A 26,116-nucleotide genomic window follows, 5' to 3' on the forward strand; every position below is an offset into this window, starting at 1 on the left:
ATCTCATTGTTCAATCTGCAACATGCTTTGTGAAAGAGGCATCTGATTCAGGACGTCTGCCCCAATTTGTGCTTGGGAGTAAAAGGAATTGGAGTAGCTCATGAAGTTCGTAGGACTGCTGCCCTATTCAATCAGTTACTGGACTTCAATCCCATTTACTCTCTTTTACTCTATGTTTCTTGATAACCTTGATAATTAGAAGTCCATCCATCTTTAAAGCCACAATTCACCCTCTAGTCTTCAGAAGGGAAGAGAGATTGAGGTCTTGTTTGAATAAGTGCTTCCTTCACAATTTAACTCATATTTTAAGATTGTACCCCTTTGTTCTTGATTTCCCTCACCAGAGGAAGTAGTTTCTTGATACATAATCTACCACACCTATTCATGAACAAACGTAAATGTGCTTTTGAGGGTGAGTCAATATTTTGTTACCTTTTGTATGTCTGATGTATCTACCCCCATTTGTGACTTCTTTTTGAGGGAATGCATTTAAAGTAACAATAACTTGCATTTGTGTAGATCAATTAATGTGTTAAAACATTGCAAGGTGCTTTACAGAAACATAAAACAGGCAAAAACAGACCTAACCAATGAAAGAGACTTCAGGTAAGTTGTTCAAATGCTTGGTCAGAGTAGGGTTTTAAAAGAGAAAAAAGGAGTTACAGTTAGAGGCACAGGTTTACAGGTGGAACTCCAGGGCACAGGGCCCAGAGAATTGAAGGCAGACTTGTTGGTGACGCAGTGAGCAAAGCCCAGGATTGCAAGAGGTGAAGGAATGTAGAGTTTTCTGAGCATTTTTGGGACTTGACTAGCAGGAAGGAACAAGACATGGAGTTAATTTAAAAACTTTATGTCATTAAACTTGTACAGTTGCTCTGAGTAAGGATTACTATTTGTCAATTGGATTTGAAGCACATTATAGGACTGTGGGAAGAATGCCTCAATCTGATGTACCAGGTGTTCTGAGTGCAGTACTCCTTACTTAAAGCATTGTCAGCTAAATTGGACTCTTCCATGAACAGAGTAGAAAGCCCCTGACGGCTGCTGAGCCACAATAATCCATTTGAATCATTTGTTTTTTATAGGAAGTCTGATAATTACTGTTTTAGCAGTTCAGTGCAATAGCTCTAAACTGATGTTTATATTAAATGTGAGCCTCCTCTCATCATTCTTATCTAACCCTTTCCATATATACCTCTGTTCCTTTTGTCTCCTCTACTTATCTAGGACCTCCTCAAATGGATCTTTGCTGATGCCACTTTTCAGGCATGGATTAGAGCTGTGCTACTTCAAGCCTCTGCATAGATTAAATCACAACTGGTTAAATCCCTCCTCTTTGTGCTGATTACCAGAAGCTTGAAATTAAAAGCTGAAAGTGAGGCGAGTCTGCATAGGCCTGCTAACCTCTGAAAGATAAAGTACACCACCTGTACCTTCCCCACACCTGAATTTGCTGGTCTGGATGCAGAGGTCCTTTGTGTTTCCTGGGCTGAAATATCCAGGATTCCGCTGCCAAGGCCTGATTAGTTGCATTTACTATCTTTAAATAATGAAGCAAATAAGTTAAACACATTTACATTTATAATCCTTTTTATTTAAAAAAAATCAAACAAAAATTTGCCAAAAACACCCCAAAAGGCTTGCATGTAATCTAAAGCATTATAAAATAAAACAATTTTAAAAAAGGAACATACCTTCCCCTTTGCTTTCTTATCCACAGCCCTACAAGCCCCATTGAAATCAATGGGGTTGCAGATCCTGCACCAGGTCTAACCTGGCTGAGGATCCACGAAGCAGTTCACCAGTGTAATTACCATGGGGAGTCCCAGCAAGACTATGGACCGAACTGACAGAACCAACGTTCTAAATGAGTCATTAAGTTTGGGATGTCGGTACGTAAATACGCATGTGTGAAGGTCTCAAAATTGCTTTCATTTAAAGGAGTAAGTGCCAGCTGTTCTATTCAGAACCTCTGATATTTACCAGCAAGGTCTGAGTTTAATGTGTTTGATTTTACTTTTACTTACTTACCCCACAAACCCATCACGTGTCACCGCCCAACAATCCAATATTGAGGTCAGACTCTTCCCAAATTTCACAGAATTTTATGGCAGTGTGAATCATTCTCCTTTTAGTGCAGTACAGTCAAGTTGTTTAGCCCTTTAACAAGTGACTATTTCTGGAGGAAGATAATACTGTGTAGTTAAATACAGTGGGGAGATATGGATAGTTAATTTGTTATTTTGGGAAACTATTTGGCCAAAGTATTTTTTCCACATATATATTTTGGAAGAATTTTGTTCTCTATTATTGACCTATGTAGAATGTTATTTGGACTATTTAATTGTGTTATGAGTTATTAGCACTACTTAAATATTTTATAAATTATATGTCAATTTAAGTGAATCATGGGTAATTTGCACTATTTAAATGGGCCACAGATAATCGTCATTATTTAAGCATGCTACGCATATTTTTCATCACTTAAATGTGCCACATGCTTTGAATAATGATTCTGCAAAGTGTCTTGATTAATGATAATGGAGGCACCGACAGCAAGCCATATCTGTTATTAAGTAATCATGTCCTGATATCTGATCGACAACATAGATTACTAAAAGTCTTTTCTATTACCAGCAGTCAGCATTCTTTCTTGTCTCAAAGGAGCCATATTTTCTTATACCCCCCCCCCTTTATTTACCAATCTTATTTTAATAGTGTTGTCAGCTAATGAGTTCAAGGTGAGGTGAGAAGGTACAGCAAATAATTTATTTTATAGCACAAAGTAAATTTATTCAGAAAATAGATTCTGTTTAAAGAGCAGGAAAAGCAAACTTAAGATGGATTCTGCAGCACCTTCTTCCAATAAAAGCAAAATCATTTCTGAAAGATGGAGTGGAAGACTATTGGTCTGATATGTCTTCTGCAGAGTGCTTTGGCTTGTTTTACTATGTTACTACTTTAATGCAAGTTGTTGTTTTCTGACCTGAGGTGTGAAATACGTTTAAGCCTCGCCTTGCACTCTTTCCACCAGTGCTCATGCACACATCTCCACTTGGAACCTTTGGTAGCAGTAGCTTCTCCAGGAGCTGGAACATGGCCAGTCTTTTTTCCTTGTGCCAGGAGTCAGGAACATAATGCAAATCCTGGTTTACAATGCTAACAGCTAATTCAGTCCAGATTAACATATACACCTTTATGAGCTGTACTCTCCAGTACTAAGCACAACATTTTGCAACCAACAAGCTGTTAATAACAATTTACTTCTTTCCTACTGCTGGCCAAGATTCAGTGAGTACCAGCTGCCCTCAACAGTAAATGCCAGTCAGCTATTAAACTGTGGGTCATGACATTACAGCAAAGCCTCTTTATTCTCAGGATGTGGGAGATGTATGTTTATTACCCATCTTCAACTGCTAAACAAAGGCAATCTTTAGAGCTGGTCTCCTTAGACATTTTGGACTGTAGCAGGGGACTGGAGTCATGTGTTGGTCAGACACTGTTAGCTGTTGAGTTTTCTTCCATGAATAGTAAGATAACTTTTTAAAATAGTGGCACAATTATTTTGTCTTGCAGCAACATTTGTGAATTTGCACCCTGTAGATGCTGATCTAGTGCGGTTTCCCCTCCTCGTTCTTTCATTCAGCATTATAAAATATTTAGGATCTGTAATATGGGAGAAATGACCAGTCATTAGTAGCCAAACAAATACGTGGTGCCACATATATTCCGCTTGCATTATACTTTCTGCCACTGACCAAGATATGTGAACAGCTGATTTCTAATCATCAGATTTGTAACAGTTCACCTTAAACCAACAGTTACAAAACACAACAGATCCACAAAGTATACTTAATGTATTAGGACTTCCATATTCATTCTTTTAATTCTGTTCTACACAGGCTACAAATTTTAAACCAAGTATCTTCCAAGTTCAAAACCAGTTGTCAGATAAGTTTAAGATGAATTGCAATTCACTCAGTTGAAACAGAAATGAGGCTTTTCTGATTGACAGCTAGTCTCGATGGTAGGATAAATGACATGTCCTTCGCAGTATGTTCAGTACTTAGATGTAGTGCACCAGCAAAATAAGCTACCAAGAGATAAAAAAGGACCTGCATTTCTATTTGCTCAGTTAGCAACTTACAGCCAACAAAGTACTAAGTTTGGTGACTACTCTAATATAATTGATGCACGCAATAACAAAAAATTATTGCAGATACAGGTCCTTCCCAGCTTACAAATGCTTGACTTATGTCTGTACGTACGAACAAATGTTTGGGAGACCAGCTGGATGGACTTACTGGCTGCTGCAAGGTTGTAGGCATCTTCTGCCATGTGGGAACTCGCTTCATGGTCGTATTTCCCATTTGCGAACTATTCGGGTTATGGAACCCTATCGTAACCTGGGGTGGACCTGTAATATATTTTTGAGAGGTTGGTTGAGGACCGGTGAATGACCTGGATACTGGTGAGAACCCTTTGTATTTACTTGAGGAGTGGCCGGGGCTTCAGTTAAAGATAGTACAGTGCTCCCACAGTATTGCCCTGGAATTTTGGCCTTAATTTTGTGTGCAAGTATCTGGAGTGGGATAACCTTCTTAATCAGAGATCAGAAGGTTATCAGGTTAGCCAGGGCTAGCACATTGAAAGCACTTCTTTGGTTGTAGAAACCTTTGGACCATTCTGAGGTTGTGAAATATGCTGTACAGTTACACCTTCCTGTCTCTAGATCACAGCTGATCAGTAACTCAACTAGATTTGCCCAACTTTAATCCAGATTCCTTGCTAATTATTACCTCAGAACAAACTCCATGTGCCAGGGCCCACTGTGGTTAAAGATGCTTCAAAGGCAGATCAGTACTTTCAAAGTGTTCTCTGGTGCGATGTATATTTTTCTCTGAGTGGAATGTTTGACATGATTCTGACGTTAATTTTGTGTCCCCTCTCAAACCCCCCCTGTACATATGTGTGGTGTTCCTTTTGCCTAGACCTGGTGAACCATTTCTGTGAGCAGGTCCTCAGTTTCTTGCTTTGTCCCTACTTTCCCACTGTAGCCCCGTCCTCCCCTGCTGTTGACTCCGTACCCTTGCAGCGCACGGGCAGCCAGAACACAGCAACCTACCAGAGGCCCAGCTATGCCACCGGCCCGGCAGCCAATTACGGAGACCCTTACCGGACACTCCAGTATTGTCCCTCAGTGGAATCGCCATACAGCAAGTCTGGGCCAGCCATCCCACCCGAAGGCACCTTGGCACGGTCACCTTCCATTGACAGCATTCAGAAGGATCCCAGGTAGGTGGCAGCTTCTTTGTTATATTCTCCCAGCAGATATTGTTAAGAAGGCGGCTAACTCTAATGTCACAGAGAAATGTTAACTGTAAAATTATTGTTTTGTTTCCTCCTCAACCCCATCTCAAAATCTTTTTCATTTGTCTTGCACCTTCACTATCATAATGGTAACTTCTCCAAATGCCAGTCAGTCAGTCACTGGGGGATGCACATGTGCAGTGTGGTTTTTTTTGTGTAAGTATTCCCCCTCCGTGATGAAAGTTTTCACTTTTAGTCAGTCACTTCCTTTACACCCCAGAGACCATGACATCTAAGTCTAGAGACATCTAGGGATCCAGAATGCCCCAACATGCTGTTTTTGGTGTACTGCAAGGTCTGAGATGATTTGGACTGTGCTCGCATGGAAACTGTCATCAATTTCACTGAATGATTACAAGACATCTGTACAAGCTACACAAGAAGTAAAATTTCTTTTCTGGTCTTACCACACCTCATTTACTGAGACTGCATGGTGGAAAATCAGCAATGTCATCTTGTATTTAATCATCCATGGTTTAATCCAAGGGATCTTCAGCTAACACTTCCATTGCTCAGTTCTGTGCAGTGGGTGTCATTCTGTAGGGCTGTCGCTGGTTCACTTTTGAAGCAGTTTGTTTTCTTAAGTTAACGTTTCTCTGTTCTTAAAAGTTTATTGTCTTTGCAACCTAGCATAGAGAGGGCTGAAGCTGATTAGTTTCTTATTTGAGTTCAGGATGTATCAAACAAGGTCTTTGTATTCAATGGTATTAAATGTTTGCATTGAAATCTTTGGAGCTTCCTGTTAAATTTAAAGTTTCTAGTTCAATACATTTTCTTGCCTCTCAATTTTTGCCTTGGATCTCAATGCTGTCACTTAATCTTGGGTAACCTGCCTGTGAAAAGGCTTTAAATTGGATATGTATAGTCTAGACTTGCATGTTGTTAAAATTCTGCACTGTTCTGTAACACCTATCTAGTTTCTGTCTCAGTGCTCACAAAGTCCTTCTTGGGTTTTGCTTTAAGCCAGTTATTACTTTCAAGGGGTCAAACAATATCGCAGCGACACACTGTCTGGATTCATCAACAAGAACCACATTTGGTTCAGGTTGGTTCACTGTGATGTTCCTGCATTTTTTCTTCCCATGTGATATGATGCAGAGAAGAAACAACTCTGAAGTCTTGCATGAAAGCAGTAGGGTCGGCACTCTGAAGCTCTATTCTTAACCTGCATTTATATTTGCCCCTACTTGATTAATGCTTCAAAAGAATGCATTACAGTTCACACACCAACCTAGTTCACTTCGCTTTGTGAGAGAGATAAATTCCTATTTCTGTGAAGATGGTATTGTTATCAGCAGAAAAAAAACTTATCTCGTCAGCTGTGGAACTTTTTTATCATTTTCTGTTCTCTATGCAAAGCAAAAGTTCAAAGGCATCAGGAATACAAATCAAACCAAGACAGCAGCACATTGTGAAATGCTGCATCCTTTTGTATCTGCCTGAACACTATTTGAATATTTTGTGTACTTGCAAACAAAAACCTACTGGCTTGTTACAGTGATTTTCTGTAATGTCTCTTGTCTGCTCAGAACTCCCATGTCTCCTGCTTTCCTATTTGTCACATTTTTTTTGACATCTCAAAGCCTCCCACGTAAGATTAGAATTTCTTTTGAATCCGATTTTAAAATTCAACAGCTATTCCCTGATTGTCAATAGGGTTTGAGTTGAGGGGGGTGCATAACTGTTCAGATCACTTTCATGGTTTCATTCACATTCATTGGGAGTTGATTGGGCTAAACCAAGGCCCCCATGATGGGTACAGCCAACCCCCAAGTTAGAAGAGGGTTGTCAACTCTCCAGGGTGTCTGGTGTCCAGGAAATAAAGATCAAGTTGGGAAAAAATCATAGGGCCAAAATTAAATATGTGGTTTGTTCATTTTCATTTCCATTGAATGCATATGTTTATTAATCATACAAGTAATGGAGGTGGGGGAAAATGTTGCTATACTGGGCAGAGCAGTTGGAGGCTGAAGGTCAGTGATGAAACTTCCAGAAACACTTTTACCAGAGATAGGCACACTTTTTAAAAATGTTTTTCATGGGGTGAAAGTGCAATTGCTATTTCTAATTGCCATTGAGGAGGTGGTGATGAATCCCCTTCTTGACCTGCATCATTCCATACATGAAGGTACAGTGCTAGCTAGGGCTCCATGTGTTTCACTTAATGACACTGAAGGATATACAAGCTATTTCCCAGATATGACTGCATGTGACATGAAGGTGATAGTGTTCCTGCTTGCTGTCCTTGTCCTAGGTGGTTTTGGAGAGATGGTGTAAAAGAAACCTTAGCAAGTCAGTGCAATGCAGTTAGTAGATGATACAAATTTCAGCAAAGTTGTGCCAGTGGTGCGAAGAGTTGATGAAAAGACTCCTTATTCTGGATGCTGAGCTTCTTAAATATTGCAGCCTCATTCACACAGGCAAATGAATGTTTTTGATCATCTCCTGGTTTGTATTTTATACACGTAGAAAGATTTTGGCGAGTGTGTAAGTGAATCATTGCTGCAGAATACTGAGCCTCTGACCCGCGTGTGGCCTTGGCATTAATTATATTTCTGGTCAGTGTTTCCCTTCAGGTTGTTGATGGTTGAAGATTTGTATCTCAAAGATGGTTAATTAAACTTTCTTTTGTTGGAGAAGATCATGCGTGCTGTGAATGTTGATTGCCCTTGATTAGCCTTCGCCTGGATGTTGTCCAGGTTTATCTACATGAAAGTGAGGATTACTTCATTATCTGTGAAGTTGCAAATGTAGCACTCTGCAGTCATCAGTGAATATCCCCAATCCTGATCATGATGGGGCAAGGTTACCATGAAAAGAACTGGCAACAGCATTTGGTACCAATAGCTCTCCGCTGTTTAATTGCTATTGTGGGTGATTGTTTCAAAACATATAGTCTTTGCGTTGTGATATTGCAACTGGCAGATAAATAATACCATACAACAATAATAATGTGAGGTGTCATCACATGTCCCCCACGTTCCCAGTGTTGATCTCCCTGATATCTGTAACCCCATGAGTACCATTTTTGATTATTCACACATTCGTCATGTCCTTAAACATTCTCGACAATGTCAAATACCATTTTCCCCCCATATCTTATATTTTCAGTAGTTAGTAAACATATGTTCAAACAAACTTTTTAAGTGCCCACCCCCCCCCCCACCCCCAACCATCTCGTATTGTCCAGGGTTGGAAATAACACTCTTGATCTTAAGTGGGATGTGCTTTCTGCGTGTAAATCTCATTTCCTGTTGTCACAATGTACAGCTTTCTGTTAGCATTTATGTTTGTAAATTGCTGTCTCAGGACTTCCAATTCAATTTTCATCTGATTGGCAATGTTGTTACATACCCTGGCTACCAGATGGTTCTGTGGAGCAAGTTATTGAAGCCCATTCCACAATCTATTACCATCGATTAACTGTGACAGGTATTCTGAATAATTTACCAGTACATTAGACTAAATATCCTGCCCTCCTCAATTTTGTCCTTAATGAAATATAGTGATTATTATTTGTGGTCCCTTGGATATAGTAGAAAGACCTTGCATTTACAGAAGATCTTTTATGATCACAGGACATCCCAAAGTGCTTCAACGCAAATTATGTCCTGGAGAAGTCTGGTCTCTGTTGTAATACAGGTCATTTAGCAGCCAAATTGCATGCAGCAAGGTCCCACAAACACCAGTGAGAGAAATCACCAGATAAAGCACCACCTTCTAGCTGAAGGATAAATATTGATTGAGGGACTAGGAAGTACTCCTCTGTACTTCTTAGAAAATGCCATGATATTTTTAACTATGCAAAGGAAAAATTGTTTCTCCGTTAGATGTTTCATCCAAATGATGGCAGCTATGACAATGCAGCCCTTCCACAGTAACACATTGGGATTATCAACCTGGATTATGCGCTCAAGGTTGTGAAATTTGGCCTGAGTGCACAATCGTCTGACTCTGAGGTGAGTGTACTACCACAAAGCCTTAGCACAAAGACTCGGTGAACAGAATAGAATGCCAGCAGGAAGAGGTATGGATGACAGTAAGAACATATTACATGTGTATCCAGAATTGATTCTTCAACTTGATTTTCAGTGCTGTGAAAATTTGATAGTGTTATAATTCCTGTTATTCATAATGCCAAACGATCACTGTATAGACAAAGATGTCATCAATTAACTTAGATGGCTTATAATTTATGCCCTGCAAAGATCATTTGAAATAAAGTCAGGGTAAGTAAATTCTGAAGACTGACAGTGGATCCAGAGGAATTTTTGTCAGACTACTTTTATAAATTGTCAGCTGACATGCTAAGATACTGAAACAAACACAGACAATAGCTGTTTGAAATGCAGTGTAATACTCCTCAGTTTGATGGGGTCCATCTGCTTGGACACTGTATTGACTAGTCTGTTCTCTTAGGATTAACTATTAACAAGATTTTACAATGATTTGACTAACTGGGTAGTACTGTATTTAATTTGCTGGTTTGGGATGATAACATTAAAGTATTTGATTTTAACTAGCACCTTTCTTTAATTAAGCATTTTAATGGAACAAGCTAGTTAGTGTTTTGTTAAATGCTCATCTTTAATTCTGTTTTTTTATTCTTACGGAGGGCATTGACTTTTCTACACATGCCCCTGCCAGACTTTGATGGTGCCAATTTTTTGAGCAGAGATATAAAGCAGAATGAAATGGAAGGAACTTGCTATAATATTGGACCTTTTGCAGCCTTTGGACATTCCCCAAAACAACTTACAGCCAATTAAGTGCTTTTGAAGTATGGTCACTAGTAGTGATGTGAGAAATGTAACTGTGAGTTTACCCATAACCAGATGTCACAAACAGTAATGAAATGATATCCAGGTATTCTATTTTGTTTTGGTGATGGTTGCTGAGGGATAAGTACTTCTGGAACACCAGAAAGAGTCAGAGTACTTACACAAGGGAAACGTTCTCCTCTACCTTCCGAGGAAAGTAACTTGCACCTATGCAGTGCTCTTAGTACAATAAACTCATGTTTTTCTGTTGTTTGTACATCTGGAATTCTCATGCGACCATTAAGCAATCTCATAATTTTTTTTCAAAAATGTAAATTTGAATTTGGCACGCCCAGTTCCAATGCGATTTTGTTGAAGCACTATCTCCATTAGCCTTCAACACAGCAGCCTGCCCTCAGTCCCTCACATCTGTTTACATGGCAGTTGGTTCCAGTTGTGTTTCATTACTTGTACAATATTTCTCCCATCTATCCACAATATTGCTGTATTTTAAACTGATACTGTTAAGCCTTAAAATATAGAATTGCAGTGTAAAACATGTTATTTAAAAGGGTAACGAGATGACATGGTGTTTGGCAATTTACTTAAAGGTTCATGCATAGAATAGTAGTATATAGTTCAGTAATATTTTTTAAGCAATTCTTATGCAACTGCCACTCCCCCATTCCCCACGGATGCTGGATGGCTGAGAGTGTACTGTGTAGTAAAACTATTCCAAGATGAATGATTATACACTCTGCCAAAGGAGAAGACAATTAGGATCCCGGTCAAAGAACTAGGTTATAAACGCCTTATTATACAGTGAAGGAGGAGGTAGTGTGGTTTAGGGGAGGAATTACAAAGGTCAGGATTATTAGGTGAATTGATAAAATTTGCAATTTGTTAATACCCAAAGGACACTTTTAAAATTTGGAGAAAATGAAGATTTATATTGAATTAATTAACATGAAGGACATAAGGAAGAGTTGAAGGGAGCAGTATTGATGTGTTCAAGGAAAAAAAAGCAGATGTGTTTCTGGAAATGAGTGATACAGCAGATGAAAGTCAATGTGTTCGCAGTCACTCAGTGAAGGGATAAAGTCATCGTATGTGGTTCTTCAATAATGCCTCCATTTTACTTATTTTGCTAATTGCGGTTCACTGATAACTGAATAGCAATTTTCAGACTAATCATTGACCCCCAGCCCCTGACATAGTAATTCAATTACGTGATAATTAGTTGATGCAGTGTTGAGATCAAAGGTTGGGGATAGTGTGCAGGGGAACTGCTGTTTAGATTCATGGAGCCCTTTGTGGACCAAAAGATATTGAACTGTTCTTTTATTTCAGGTCAGCTGTTCAGTAATGTTGTAGCTTGTTTTCTAGCCACTCTGGCTTGGCAGTTGCATTCTGGTGTCTCTTCCCTGCTGCTGAGTCTTTCATTTAGCAAGGTGGCCTGGTAACATGGTACGCCTTTTAGGAAATATTATGGCAGGCTCACACCGCAGTCCTTCTTATCTATCATCTTTTGAAATGTGATTTGATGCTTTCCTCTCACTAAACCAGATTACATCTTAGTTGTTCTTATTTTTGTATCAAGTTCTGTCAGTATGTATTTTCTGCTTTGAATTTACTGTCATTGTTAAATTTCTAGCATGTTATTAAATGTGCTTGCGCATTTTTCAAGATAGTTCTCCAAAAGATAATGGCAGCTTCCTCTTTACCTCAGTTGAATATTCTATATATCACTAAATGCTGAATTAAAGGGTTTTTTTTTGTAACATCTTTCTGCTTCAGAAGGTAATGGCAACTTTCTTCTTGGATATTATATATATTATTACATGCTGAAGGTAAGATTTTGTTAAAGATAGAATCTTTTAGGATGTAGTTTTTTTGGCCAAACCTTTTTAGTTTCTACTACGTGATAGTATGAATTGCAGGGAAAAGAACTGGCATGATGCAGGGGAAGGGATAAAAGATTATAGAAGTGGCACATTTGGAAATTTGAATTAATGTTTTAATGACCTTCACTAAATTGAATAAGGCACGAAGAATTGCGTAGGAATTGCAATGAAGAAGCCGGCTATGTGGTCCTTGATTTATCCTCCATACAAATAGTCCTAATCCGAATCTCTGCTTCAATATATTGTACAGGCCATCCCCAGGTTATGGATGCCTGACTGAGGGGCATCCATGCATATGAACAAACTTCCATAATATTACTAAATTCAAAAGTCCAAGGTACATATATTATTTATTCCTACAAATAGCAGAACTTGTTTCTTATCTCTCTTCATTTTTAGTAATTATTCTTTCAAATCAGCCTCGTGTGTTTTTGTTGCCATTCTTGATAATACTGTGGAGGTGTGGTTACCATATTGAGTAATTTTTATGTATTTTCCAACATATGAACAGAAACAACTTAAGGACGTCTATAAAAACAGAATCCACTCGTTACCTGGGGATGGCCTATATAACTTAAAACAGTTGCTGTAAAGATACTTCCCATACTCTCTGCCTTAAGTCTCTCAGGATTCTTGGGTCTCTCATATTCATAAGGTGTCTTTTTTGACATTGGGACATCCCAAAGCACTTTACAGTCAATGGAGCATGAATGGAAGTCTAATCACTGATAAAAATATAGGAGGTGTGACAGCCAATTAGTCCACTGCAAGATGCATAAAAATGGATTCACCGTCTTTAGGTAGAGAAAGATACTTTCCCCCTTTCCCACCTTGATCACCAACAAGTTCATGTGGCAGACAGGTAAAGAGCGGCTAGCTGCCTTCTGAATCATGGGAACATTTAAAAAAACAAAGGCAACTTTATTTCTAAAGAGTTTAAAGTTGATTTTTTTTTAGAAAGCCCTTCAGCTTCTACAAGGGTTGTGTTAGAATAATCTTCACTCTGCCCCTGTTCTATGAAAAACTGAACAATTAAAATTTCATAGCATGTAAAAATAATGTCATTGTTTATGTTCCACACAACACTCATCCCAGCACTTGTCCATCCATTTTACCAATGTTTTCTTCTATTCCTTTCTCTGTCCTATGCTCATCTAGATTCTCCTTAAATGTATTTTGTTGTTCACCTTGACTGTTCCATGTTGTAGTGAGTTCCATATTCTTACTACGATCAGGATCTATTAGTGACAATCTTGTATTTATAGCCCAGTATAATTTAGGTCTTTCCCAGCAACTGGAAACATCTTCTATAGTCTATCCTTCAATTCACTTAATGATATAAAGTGCTTATTAAGGTAAAAAAAAAATGTGCACCACAATCATATTTCAAAAGAATATCATTAGATGAGGTGAGCTGATGCTACATCCATAACTGATCTCTGAAAATGGTAAATTGGTTTATTGTCACATGTACTGAGGTACAGTGAAAACTTTGTTTTCCATGTCATCCATACAGATCATTTCATTACAACAGTGCATTGAAGTAGGGAAAAAAATAAAAGAATGTAGAATAAAGTGTTACCTTTACAGAGAAAGTGCAGTGCAGGCAGACAATAAGGTGCAAGACATTAACAAGGTCGATTCTGAGGTTAAGAGTCCATCTTATTGTACTAGGGAACCGTTCAATAGTCTTATATCAACGGGATAGAAGCTGTCCTTGAGCCTGGTGGTACATACATTCAAGCTTTTATATCCTCTTCCTGATGGGAAGAGAGAATGTCTGGGATGGGTGGGGTCTTTGATTATGTTGGCTGCTTTACCAAGGCAGCGGGAGGTGAAGACAAAAGTGTTTCAGTTCCATTTTATTAACTGGCAGTTTTGATTTTTTTTCTTTATTGTTTGTTGGGATGTAGGTGTTGTTGACAAGAAAATCATTTATTACCCTTCCTTTGTTGCAGTTCATCATTTATAACCCTCTCCGTGTTTACCATTGAGTAGTTAGTAGTGGACTGCCTTTATGAAGCATTGCATCTTGATACATGCAAGTTGCTTGCTAGTCTGTTAAGAGTGAACCACATCCAAGGGGACTGGACACAGATCTTCTCCCTGAGTGAGGACAGCATGCTTCCCTCTCTAAAGGACCCTAGTGAACCAGTTGGGTTCTTCAAAAATCCACTCTAATGAATAATCATCAAAATTAGTGTTTATTTCTGAGATGTAAGAAGTGTTACTCTTAATTATTTGTCCTGACCTTTGAATTAGTAGTCCAGTAAGAGAGCTGCCACAACACTTCAACCATAGTGATAAGTATGGTCTAATATTGAGTTTTGTTTGCAGCATACTTCCCCCAGTAACATTCTTTGTAAATGCATGGATTCCTTGCTCTGTATAGCTGGCAATTTCAGTTGAACATATTTCAGGAGATTACATCGCAGATACATCCACAAGCAATGGCCCCACCATCAAGTTCCCACCATTGGTTGCCTGATATGTCTGTTCTCACTGTCTGAGAACCTTCCCACTTCAATTGAAAAGTGAACTGATTCTTCATCGCCTAATTGATTTTCAGTCATTTTCTTTTTCATTCCTTTCATTATCCAACTCAGTGAGGACATTGGAAAGAACTTTGTAGCTGTTCAATATTATGCCATGATATTTTAGGCACCCACCAAGAAGACAGGCAGCACCTCAGTTTAGAACCCTCACTCTTCATTTGATTCAAAGTCAGGATGCTATTCCTAAATTGCAACTGCCAATGTTCCTGGAATTGACACTAATCATGAGTGACAGAATAAGGCCTGAAACACTACGCAAAATTAAATCGAAGTCTCCTGCACCATCTCTGCAAGGCTTTCCATTTTGCCATCATGGTGTACTTGTGTCATCTGCTGGTTTGAAAGTGGTTGAAATTCATGAGGCAGATACAGCAAACTTGTTGATGAAATGGTCCCCCAGCCACAGCCTAAGTGAGAGTTGTTCAGACCACATTGGAGAAATGATGGGATCAGTCTGAGCGCCAAAAGACTGCAAGGTAAATTTCAATTTCCATCTTGTGTCTATGATTGGATTATTTCTGCTTTTCCAGGAAAGGCATATTTTCATCTTGCAAGGTAGCTGCTGTGTATCATAATTCTAGCACCGGTGATAAGTGAACCAATTTGAGTTGACATTATTAGCAACAAAAACAGAAATGCTGGAAACGCTCTGCCTGTCAAGCAGCATCTGTGGAAACATTTCAGGTCAAAAACCCTTCATCAAAACTAGGGACCTTGACCTGAAATATTAACTGGTTTCTCTTTCAACAGATGCTGCTTGACTGGTGTGTTCCTCCAGAATTTCAGATTCTGATCCATTTCAGATTCCAGTCTCTGCAGTTTTATTTGTTTGATGACTTTATCTCTGAAACCTCTTTTGGAAAATTATAGCAACAAGTGATGAATAACAATCAAGTGTACTCATATCCATTGCCATGGTGCAATGTACTTCTGACCAGTCGCACATTTTGATGTATTTCGTTTGTACCACAGTGTGGGTGAACTTTACTTGTGAGCTATCTCATAGTGTGATCGGATTTTACTTGTGAGCAATCTCATGGTTTTAGTGGATGTGAGCAGTCTCACAGTGTGGGTGGACTTCTGCGCAGTCTTGTGTTGTGGGTGGATTTTACTTGTGAGCACTCACGGTGCAGATGAACAAGTGAGCAGTCTCACGGTGCAGATGAACATGTGAGCAGTTTCGTGACACAGGTGGACTTTACCGGACAGCAGTCCAACAGTACAGTTCCACAATGTCAGTGCAATTTCCTCATGACAAGTTCCTAGGGCTACATGCAGGAAGCAAGCTGCTTGGTTTTCATTATGCCTTATCGTGCAGGTTGTGGTTGCTCCTGTTTGGGTGGTATTAATGTAATCCCTTCTAATAAAGGATTAGACTGCTGCAGAATATGAATCTGGACAGCCATGTAATGGGATAATAAAGCAATAGCTGACTTTTTTAAGAAAAGTAATAGCTGAGTTAAGAAACAACCAGAATATCTTAGACCCTGGGCGCTGGGTCATCTGAAGCAGCTGATGAAATTGTAACTCATATGGAAGTGGTTGATAACATATCTCAGAACCGTGTCTGTAGCATGTAATTGCTATTGATTTTTTTTTCCATATTTTTGATGTCACACAGATAGAACATATGGAACAGTCTTCTGCTGGTGATGATGCCTGATGAGGCAGAATTCAAGGTTAAAGTCTTAGGGCTAGTTAATCAATGCAGTTATTGATCAGCCTCTCTTTTTCATGTGCAACAGGTTGCATTCAGAGACGCAATTCAGCTTGCTGCGTCACACAATCACGTCTCACCACATGGGTTAATGCTCAATTGACAGGCAGCGAATTTCTTGGGATCCTTGAGAGCCTGCACCCATGTTTATGGGAGGTTGATTTCAAAAGCTAATTTATGGAAATTGGTTCCACACCGTAAGTGCCTTTAATCTGGCAGGCATCACTAGATTGGCAGCACTCTAACCCCTTGAGTCTGAAAGTTACATGTTCAAGTCCCTCTCTAGAGGCTTGAGTACAATATTCCATGCTCTCAGCTTTTGAATCGGATGTTAAGTTGAGGCCTCATTCACTTTCTCAGGTGTACTTCTAAGAATCCAAGGCACCACTTTGAAGAAATTCATGTTAATTTATTGTAGCTTACTTTGTGCAAATTGGCTACTGTGCTTCTTGGGTTATAAAAGTGACTACTTTTCAGAAGTATTTCACTTTGGAGGACCCAAGGCTGAGGAAGGTAATTGAGAAAGGTATTTTTCTTAATCTGTTGACCTAGTGCTGCCTGTTCAATGTAAAGTATCTCCGCTGCTTTCGTCTCTGGGAGTTGGCTTCCTAAAGATTTGTTTAGTGGTTAACTATTGAATCCAGAACTTGTTTATATTTTTAACTTTCACAGATTGTGTGACCTTCTCTTGGATCAATTCCTCTGGTGTTTTGTGCTGTACAGTTCTTTATCATCATCTCGTGCCTCTGCCTTAATTGTCTTGGTTGCAGGCATAGGAAGCAAATTGCTGGATTTACTTCCTCGATTTGAAGAAAGGGGAGAAGTTTCTCACATTTCTTGTTTTTGCTTATGATCCAGAAAAGCTATTTAGCCCATCAAGCCTCTACTGGCCGTCAGAGCAGTCATATCAGTCCTACTCCCACACAAATTTCCCTGTTACCTTTCCTTGTACACATGCCCATTCACAACCTCTAATTCTCCCACCAGCCACCTACACTAGGGACAATTTCCAGGAGCCACATCTTGGAGATGTGGAAGGAAACCAGGAAGATGGTCGCCCGGCCTGCAGCACCTCTGTGCTATCCTTTTTTGAGGAAAGGTGAGTTACCTCAAAAGAAAGCCACCAGTTGCACCCCAAGAGATTTCCAAAGCGTATGTAGCACAGAAATGGGTCATTTTGTCCAACTGGTCTGTGCCTATATTTATGCTACAAAGAAACCCCATCCCATCTTCCTTTATCTGACACAGTCTGCATATCCTTCTGTTCTTGCTTTATATGTTTATCTAACTTCCCCCAAACTCCATCTACACTATTTGCCTGAACTATTCCCTGTGCTGCCTGTTTTTGCATTTCACCATTGTCTGGATAAATATTTTTCACATTTGCTTGCCCACGTCTCATGGACCAATATCTGCAACTACCTAAAACAAATGAACAGGCAATTGCTAAGTTATGTCTTCTCTGTAAGTTTCATTTTGGCCTCCATACAGTTACAGCTCAATACTGCTGGTCTATCTCTTGTGAAGGTGCCCGCAACAGTTTATTTCTTTGCTACTGTATTCTTCTAAGCAGCTATTATGGGCAGTGAAGGTACAAAAGGGCACTGGTTACAAGTTCCCAAATATTGTAAGCATTATGAATGAAAGATGGATTTAAGTGGGTCGCATGTCCTCTCTGCATTGGTGTTGAATTTTGCCCACTCCATATCAAAAGCATTGTAAAGAAGTTGAACAGGAAATCCCTACCATTGTACTTCCTACATCATGGAATAAACCACATGTCACCACATGATTATCCTGTCTCGCGCATCTCTATCATATCACACCTCAGAAAAGAACTGTTTTCCAAGTTTAAGACGGATTAAACAGGTCATTGAAAAGTGAAATACACTTACAGCTGTAGAGTAATACAGCATGGAAACAGGCCCCTGGACCCAACCCATCCATGCCGAACAAGGTGTCCAAGCTCGTCCCAGTTTGCCTACGCTTGGCCCATATCCCGCTAACCTTTCCTAGCGATGTACTTATCCAAATGTCTTTTAAATGTTGTTATTGTACCTGCCTCAACCATTTTCTCTGGCAGCTCATTCCATATCCCACCACCCTCTGTGTAAAGAAGTGCTCCCCCACCGGGTCCCTTTTAAATCTTTCCCCTTAAACCTATGTCCCCTAGTTCTCGGTTCATTTTTCCAGGGAAAAAGACTGTGTGCATCACCGCATGTGTATCCCTCATGATTTTTTACACCTCTATAGGTCACCCTTCACGTAGTTTCCTACGTTCCAAGGAATAAAGTCCGAGCCTGCCCAACTGCTCCCTATATTCAGGCCCTCGAATCATGGCAACATTCTCGCAAATTTCATAAAACAGTGATGACAAATTTTACAAATCATCTGGCAGTAACATGCATGTCCTGCATTTAAACCTTGACATTAAGCCTTGGTTGCATACATGCAGAGTGGCCATCTGGTACCATGGAGGCATCACCAGGTTTCCATAGATTCCTATATCTGGTTACAATGCAACCAAGTTGCAGCTTGGAACTTCATGAAATTATAAACTGTTCTTTTCTTAACTTCATTTAATATCACAGCAGTCTGAGCAGTCACAATTTAAATGATATTTTTTATGAGATAAGCTGAAAGACAAAAGGTATCCTGGAAATAGTCTAATAAGATGCCTGCATTTGAATTGAATGACCTGGCATATTGATCATTTCCCAACAGTTTAAGTGAGCTTTGGGGTAGATTCTCAACCAAGGATGAAGGCCTTGACATGATCCATGCAAATAAATCAATTTTCAATATGAGCCCTTTACAGCCTTGAGATACAGTTTGCACCCAGCAAGAAAGAATTCGTTAAATAATACACCATGGACAAATTCCTTTAATTACTGTCGTTATAGCAGAAATCTGAGACATTAAAGGATCTTCTATGCAATATGTCAACGTAAATTAAAAGGGGAAAGCTTATAAATTTATACATTGCTTTTAGGTTGCAAGAGGTCTCAAAGCATTTTATAATCCGATTAAATGCTTTTGACATACAGTTACCATTGCAAAGTAAGAGAAACAGCAGCTCATCTGTAGAAAGCAAGGTTCCATTGACAGAAGGGAGAGATGATGATGGTGGTTAATTGTTATATAATTGCCCTGCTATTTAAAAAAAATGCTCTTGATTCAGAAGGGTATGATTCTGCTTAACCAGCCTCTTGACCTCCAACCTTTTTTTATATAAAAAGACATGACATCCCAAATAGCTTATGATAAGTGCTTTGTCTCGACTTCCATGAGGTTTTTGGCAAAGCACATCATATTACCCCAGGGATGTTTTATAATATTTCATAAAATGCAGGGACATGCAATTCCTTAATCTAGAATATGAAATCCCCGAAGCAGAAACACTTTAAGCACCTCTGTTGACTAGTACACAATAACCTTGTGGCTCCATGCACATAGAGACCTAAAGAAATACCATATGCAGACAGGCCCTTTGACCCATGTGGAGCACCCATTTTTTACACTAATAGAACGTAGAACATTATAGCACAGTATGGGCCCTCAGCCCACGATGTTGTGCTGACATTTTATCCTGCTCTAAATATCTATCTAACCCTTCCCTCCCACATAGCCCTCCATTTCTTTATCATTTATGTATCTATCTAAGAGTCTCTTAAATGTCCCTAATGTATGTGCCCCCACAACCTCAGCCGGCAGTGCGTTCCACGCACCCACCACTCTCTGTGTTAAAAAAGCTTACCTCTGACATCCCCCCCTTGTACCACCAATCACCTTAAAATTCTGCCCTCTCATATTGGCAGTTTTCGCCACTAGGAAAACGTCTCTGACTGTCCACTCAATCCTCTTATCAGTAGTGTAGTTGATATCCTAACCTACTTGTAAACCTACCTTAACTCATTTAATTCTCCCTATAATCCCATTATTTTACCCCCCACCCCCGCTACTTCTTTACAAATTAGGGGCGATATATAGTGGCTAGTTACTTCATCAGCCTTCAGATTTTTGGATTGTGGGAGCAAACCAGAGCACCCAGAGGAAACCCACACAGTCACAGCGAGAAGGTGTGAACTCTACACAGGCAGCACCAGAGATCAGGATTGAACCTGGGCCACTGGAGCTGTGAGGCAGCAACTTCAATAGCTGTGCCACACAGCAATGTGATAGAATTTTGACTTGTAGCTCTGTTTCAAGCACAGCTACACTGCTGACTAATGATGGGAGGCCTACAGTATGGATTTTCCATATTCATGCAGATAGACATTTTATTTGTAAGAATCTATTCACTTAATTAAGAAACGTGCATTATCAAATATGTAATGCTGAGATCACTTTGTTCTTTTGTTTAAGTCCCCATGGCCTCACTGCTTCTGGTCTCTGCAACATCATCCAGTCTTTCAAACATACAAAAACTATTTATGTCCCTTCAATTTTGCTTTCTTGTGCACAGCACCTCTTTTTGACTCATTATTATGGTTGTGCCCTCAATTCCCTCCTCAAACCTCTTTGCATTTCTATCATTTTCTTTCTTAATGTCATTGTATAAAGCATATATCTTTGACCAAATAGTTGGCCATTGCTCTAATAGCTCTCTCTTTAGCTTATTATCATTAGCTTTATGTTCTTTTTAAGTATCTCAGGGTGCTGTTGGAAGACATTCTAGTTTCTTAGTATTCCACTTTTGGATTCAGTGGTTTCAGCTACTTCTCAAGGTTACTTTCTGCTCTCTTTGGCCTATAGTGAATTTTTATTTGTTGTGAAAGCAGATATAGCCAAAGGTCAAACCAATTGTTTTTACTGATCAAATATTATTCCTTCGAAGAATGATACTGCACTATTAATGTTCTGACATACCTGTAAATGGTTTAATGCAACAATAGCATGAGGGTCACAAAATTACTGAACCAACTCCACATGCGAGCAGAATTAACCCACTGCTAGCACTAATTCAGCTTGCTCCCACTAAAACCAATTTAATTTGATAAGAAGATGATACATTGGGAACATTGATATTTACTGCATCACATTTTGCAACCTATTACCAAATATAAACCATTTCATGCATCAGGCAACTCTAAAAGGAGGGTTTTTTTGTGTCATGGTACTTCTTCCTTTCTGTCACATCTGTTTATAGAAATGAGAGGCTGCTTTGATGAATTGACATTGAATTCGACTTTAGCAAGGCCTTTGAAAAGGTCCCTCATGGTATGTTAGTCTGGAAGATTAGATCACATGGGATCCAGAGTGAGCTAGCCAATTACATACAACATTTTCTTGGTTGAAGGAGACACAGGGTGGTAGTGGGGGGTAGTTATTCAGACTGTAGACTTGTGACCAGTGGTGTGCCACAGGGATTGGTGCTGGCTACACTGATGTTTGTCATCTATATTAACAATTTTGATGACAATGTTATTAACATAAAAAGTTTGCAAATGACGTCAAAATTGGTGGTGTAGTGGACAGTGAAGAAAGTTTATTGAAGATTACAACAGGATTTAGGTAGATTGGGAAAAGTGAACTGACAGATGGAATTTAATTGGACAAGTGTGAGGTGTTGTATTTTGGTAAGTTAAACAAGAGCAGGACTTTCACAGTAAATGCTAGGGCCCTGGAAAATGCTGTAGAACAGAGGGACCTAGGGGTACAGATACATAGTTCTCTAAAAGTGGTGACACAGGTTGACAGGGGTGGTGAAGAAGGTGTTTGGCATACTTACCTTCATCGTTCAGGGTGTTGGGATGTCATGTGGCAACTGTGCAAGTCATTGGTGAGACCACACTTGAAGTATTGTGTGCAATTCTGATCCCCCACCTATAGGAAGGATGTCATTAAACTGGAAAGGGTGCTGAAAAGATTCACGAGGATGTTACCCCGAACTGAAGGGCTTGAGCTATGAGGAGAGGCTGGATAGGCTGGGCCTTTTCTCCTTGGAGCATAGGAGGCTGTGGGGTTGACCTTATAGAGGTATATAAGTTCATGAGGGGCATAGATAAGGTCATTTTACCCAGGGTAGAGGAGTCTAAAACTAGAGGACATAGATTTAAGGTGAGAGGGGAAAGATTTAAAACAGACCTGAGTGGCAACTTTTCATGCAGAAGGTGGTGGGTTCATGAAAGGAGCTGTCAGAAAAAGCTGTAGAGACAGATACATTAACAGTGTTTAAACAACATTGAGATAGGTACATGGATAGAAAGGTTTTGAGGGTTATGGGCCAAACACAGGCAAATGGGACTAGCTGGGGTGGACGTCTTGATCAGCATCTATGTGTTGGACCAAAGGGCCTGTTTTGGTGCTGTATGACTCTAAATGATCAGGCATTATTATGTGGCCCCAAGTAACCAAAGGAGCTTCCGAACTATTCATTTTATGTGCAAGCTTGATAGAAAGTTTTTTTCCCTGTGGGCTACGGTGGGACTCTACTCTGTGAAAAACCTTGAATGTTTTTTTTCCCACAATATTAAAAGAATTGCATGAATGTGATTGTGAATAGTTCTTCTTGGGCAGTATCAATACATACCCAACTTTCTACTGGAAAATTCTTGAAAAGTACTTCCCTGTCATGTAAAAATGAGAGTTTGAACTTTGGCAATACATATAATCCAGTAAGACTTTAAATGTTAAACAAAAAAAAATCTCAAGATTAGGCTATTATTCAGGTTTCCCTCCTAATGGCCATAGCTCTTATGTAGAATGGTTTGCCTCTGTGTTATGTAGTGCAAGTTTGAATCCCATTGAAAGCTTGAGCACATTATCTAATTTGGCCTTTGCAGTACACAACTAAGGGAGTGCAGCACTGTCAAAGGTGTTGCCCTTTATATCAGGGTCATGTCTACTCAGTTAAGTTGACATAATGCAACTGAGGCAACACTTCAGAAATATAAAGCACTTTGTGGTAAATCAATGCAAATTTTCTTAGCTGAATGAGCCACATCCCAGTGCTTAGTGCCATGTGGTGTTGAGGTTCCAATAAGACCAGCCATGATTTTTTAAAGTTGCACAAGCAGGCTCAAGATCCTGAATGGCTTACCCCTAATTCATGTGTTCATATGAGTATTATCGGTGCCATTCTGTCTTGGGGAAGAAACTATGTGAGGGTTACTGCTACCAGTAGTGACCTAAGACAGGTTTCTTCCCTAGATATGGAGAGCCAATTTTTCTCCTCAGCAGGGTATCATTGCTCATGTCATTTTTAGCCATGGAACATTGGATTGAACCACGTCATCCAAATGAGGAACGTGTTTTTCATTAATAAGCATCCTTGGAGCTAAAAGCACCAAATCAAATTTGGTCATGGCTCCTTTCTTCATATTTTCCAAGAACCTAAAATGACTTGGCATAATGAGTTTTCTGTGAAATCCCTGTTTGCTTTTACATGACATCGAGAGTAAAAAAACAATTAACCAAAGCTTCTCTAATTCAGCCAGAGCCACGGGAAATGGTTTAAATTAAGAGTTTGCTATTTTGAGATCGCCAGTGACATTAGCTCATGTAATTGAGAAAGAGAAAAAAATCAATATTTATCGATGATGTTGGTGGATGGAATGCGTAAAGTGGATTTGACAATTTTTATAAGTAAGGCTTTGGAAGTAATTATCATATTAAGTGATTTTAGATCCAAGTCTGCCCTGTATTCAGATGGTCAAAAGCTTAAGACCTTAAGAGTGTTTGCAATGCAACATTATTAGTATTATTTTCTGCTTTTGAAACCTTTTCTAATATGTTTGTGGGTGAAGGAGAATGTTGGAGAGGAAAGATGGCCATTGTAATAATTTTCATTGAAGGGAACTTTGATAACCTTCAATACTGCTGAAGAGTTGAGGGGTTGAATTTTAATTAGTATTACTGTAGGGCTAGACACAGTGGAAGATAGAGTATCCCTGCTGATTTTAAAAATTGTCCATAATTAGGTTCTGCTTCTGAAAATTTTAAGATATCCTTTACAAGCAGGATTGAAAATTAGTTTCTTAAGCAAATCTCTAGGTGAGTTCATTATTAATATCAAAACCAATGGTCATGGATTAGGACAGTACAGAAATAGGCCCTTCTGCCTACCACGCTCGTACTGCCCATTGTACCTAATCCCATTTACCCATATTAGATCTATAGCCTGCTAGGTCTGGCAATTCAAGTATGTTTCTTAAATACTGTGAGGGTATCTGCCTCTACCATCTCTTCAAGCAGTTCACTTCAGACTCTAACCATCCTCTGTGTGAAAAAAATTCCCCCACCGATCCCTTCTCAACCTCCCATCTCTCATCTTAAACTTATACCCTCTTGTCTTAGACACCCTTAACATAAAAAAGATTTTTACTATCTACTCTATCTATCCCCCTCGTCATTTTATGTATTTCTATCAGGTCACCCCTCAGCCTCCTCTGCTTTAGGGAAAACAAACCCAGCCTATTCAGTCCCTCCTTATAATGAAAACACTTCAATCCAGGCAACATCCTGGTGAATCTCCTCTGCACCGTCTCCAAAGCAATCACATACTTTCTATAGTGTGACTGCCAGAGCTGCACACAGAACTGCAGGTATGGCTTAACCAATGTTTTATGAACTTGTATCATGATGTCCCAGTGCTTATATTCTATGCCATGACTAGTGAAGACAAGCATCCCATATGCCATTTCACCATCTTATCCACTGTGCTGTCACTTATACCCCAAAATCCTTCTGCTCATCAATACTCCCTAGGGCCCTGCTATTTACTGTATGTCCTACCCTTGTTGCCAACCCAAAATACATCACTTTGCATTTGTCAGGATTGAATTCCATTTCCCATTGCTCCTTCTAACTTTACAGCTGATCTAAATCATGCTGTAGCACTGACAACCTCTCTCACCATCTACACCAAACTAATTTTCATATCATCTGCAAATGATCTGAAAACTCTTATACTCAAAACCATTCTTGCTCATTATCTAGTGACATAGAAATGGACAAACGTACACTGAGTTGTGATTGATATCAGTGCTTGTGATTTCTAAGCAACTGTGTATTTTATAATACAATGTTACCTATTGGTGATTTTGGTTCCACAAACAACAGAGGGGCTAAAACCAGCGACTGTAAAGATCTTAGAAGCGGGTCGTTGTGCTTGGTTTGTAAAGTGAGCACTGGGCGAGTTTTGTGGCTGTTGACCAGTGCTAAGGGACGAGTGAAGATTAGAAATAGAAGTAGGATGGGCTTTTTGGCCCCTCGTATTTGTTTCTGGTATTCAAAAATATCATGGTTGATTTTTTTTTGTCTTCGTGCCACCTTCCTGCCTTAGCCACAAGATACCATTAATATCCAAAAATCTTTTTGATATTTGTCTTGTGTATGTTCAGTGACTAAGCCTCCACAGCCTTCTTGTGCAGTCATAGAACCGTAGAAACATACAGCATAGAAATGGGCCCTTACAGCCCACTTCTACCATGCCAACTCTGCTGCCTATCTATGCTAATCCCATTTTCCCCACATTAGGCCCAAATCTTTCCACTCTTTTCCTGTCCAGCTACTTGTCCAAATGCCTTTTAAATGTTATAATTGTATCTGCCTCTAATACCTCCCCTGGCAGCTCATTTCAAATATTCACCACTCTCTGTATAGAAAAACTTACCCCTTAGATCTTTAAATTTCTCCATTCTCACCGTAAACCTGTGCAATCTAGATCTAGATTCCCCTGCCCTGGGAAATAAATTCTGACTGTCTATCCTATCTATGCCCTTTATAATTTTTTAAACCTCTAAAAGGTCACCCTCAGCCTCCTACATTCATGTGAGAATAAACCCAGTCAATCCAATCTCTCCTTAT

General features: G+C 39.4%; 1 protein-coding gene across 5 annotated transcripts in view; it reads left to right on the forward strand.

Annotated features, from left to right (window-relative positions):
- Nucleotides 1-26,116, forward strand: part of LOC127570353 (catenin delta-2-like) — a 909,541-nt gene that overhangs the window by 708,517 nt on the left and 174,908 nt on the right. For all 5 annotated transcript variants that reach the window (XM_052015821.1, XM_052015822.1, XM_052015825.1 and 2 more), the window contains one exon: nucleotides 5,058-5,295. In XM_052015821.1, the coding sequence (XP_051871781.1) occupies nucleotides 5,058-5,295 (238 nt within the window). The remainder of the gene's footprint in view (nucleotides 1-5,057; nucleotides 5,296-26,116) is intronic.

This window comes from Pristis pectinata, chromosome 5, assembly GCF_009764475.1.
Source record: "Pristis pectinata isolate sPriPec2 chromosome 5, sPriPec2.1.pri, whole genome shotgun sequence".
NCBI classification, from domain to species: Eukaryota; Metazoa; Chordata; class Chondrichthyes; order Rhinopristiformes; family Pristidae; genus Pristis; species Pristis pectinata.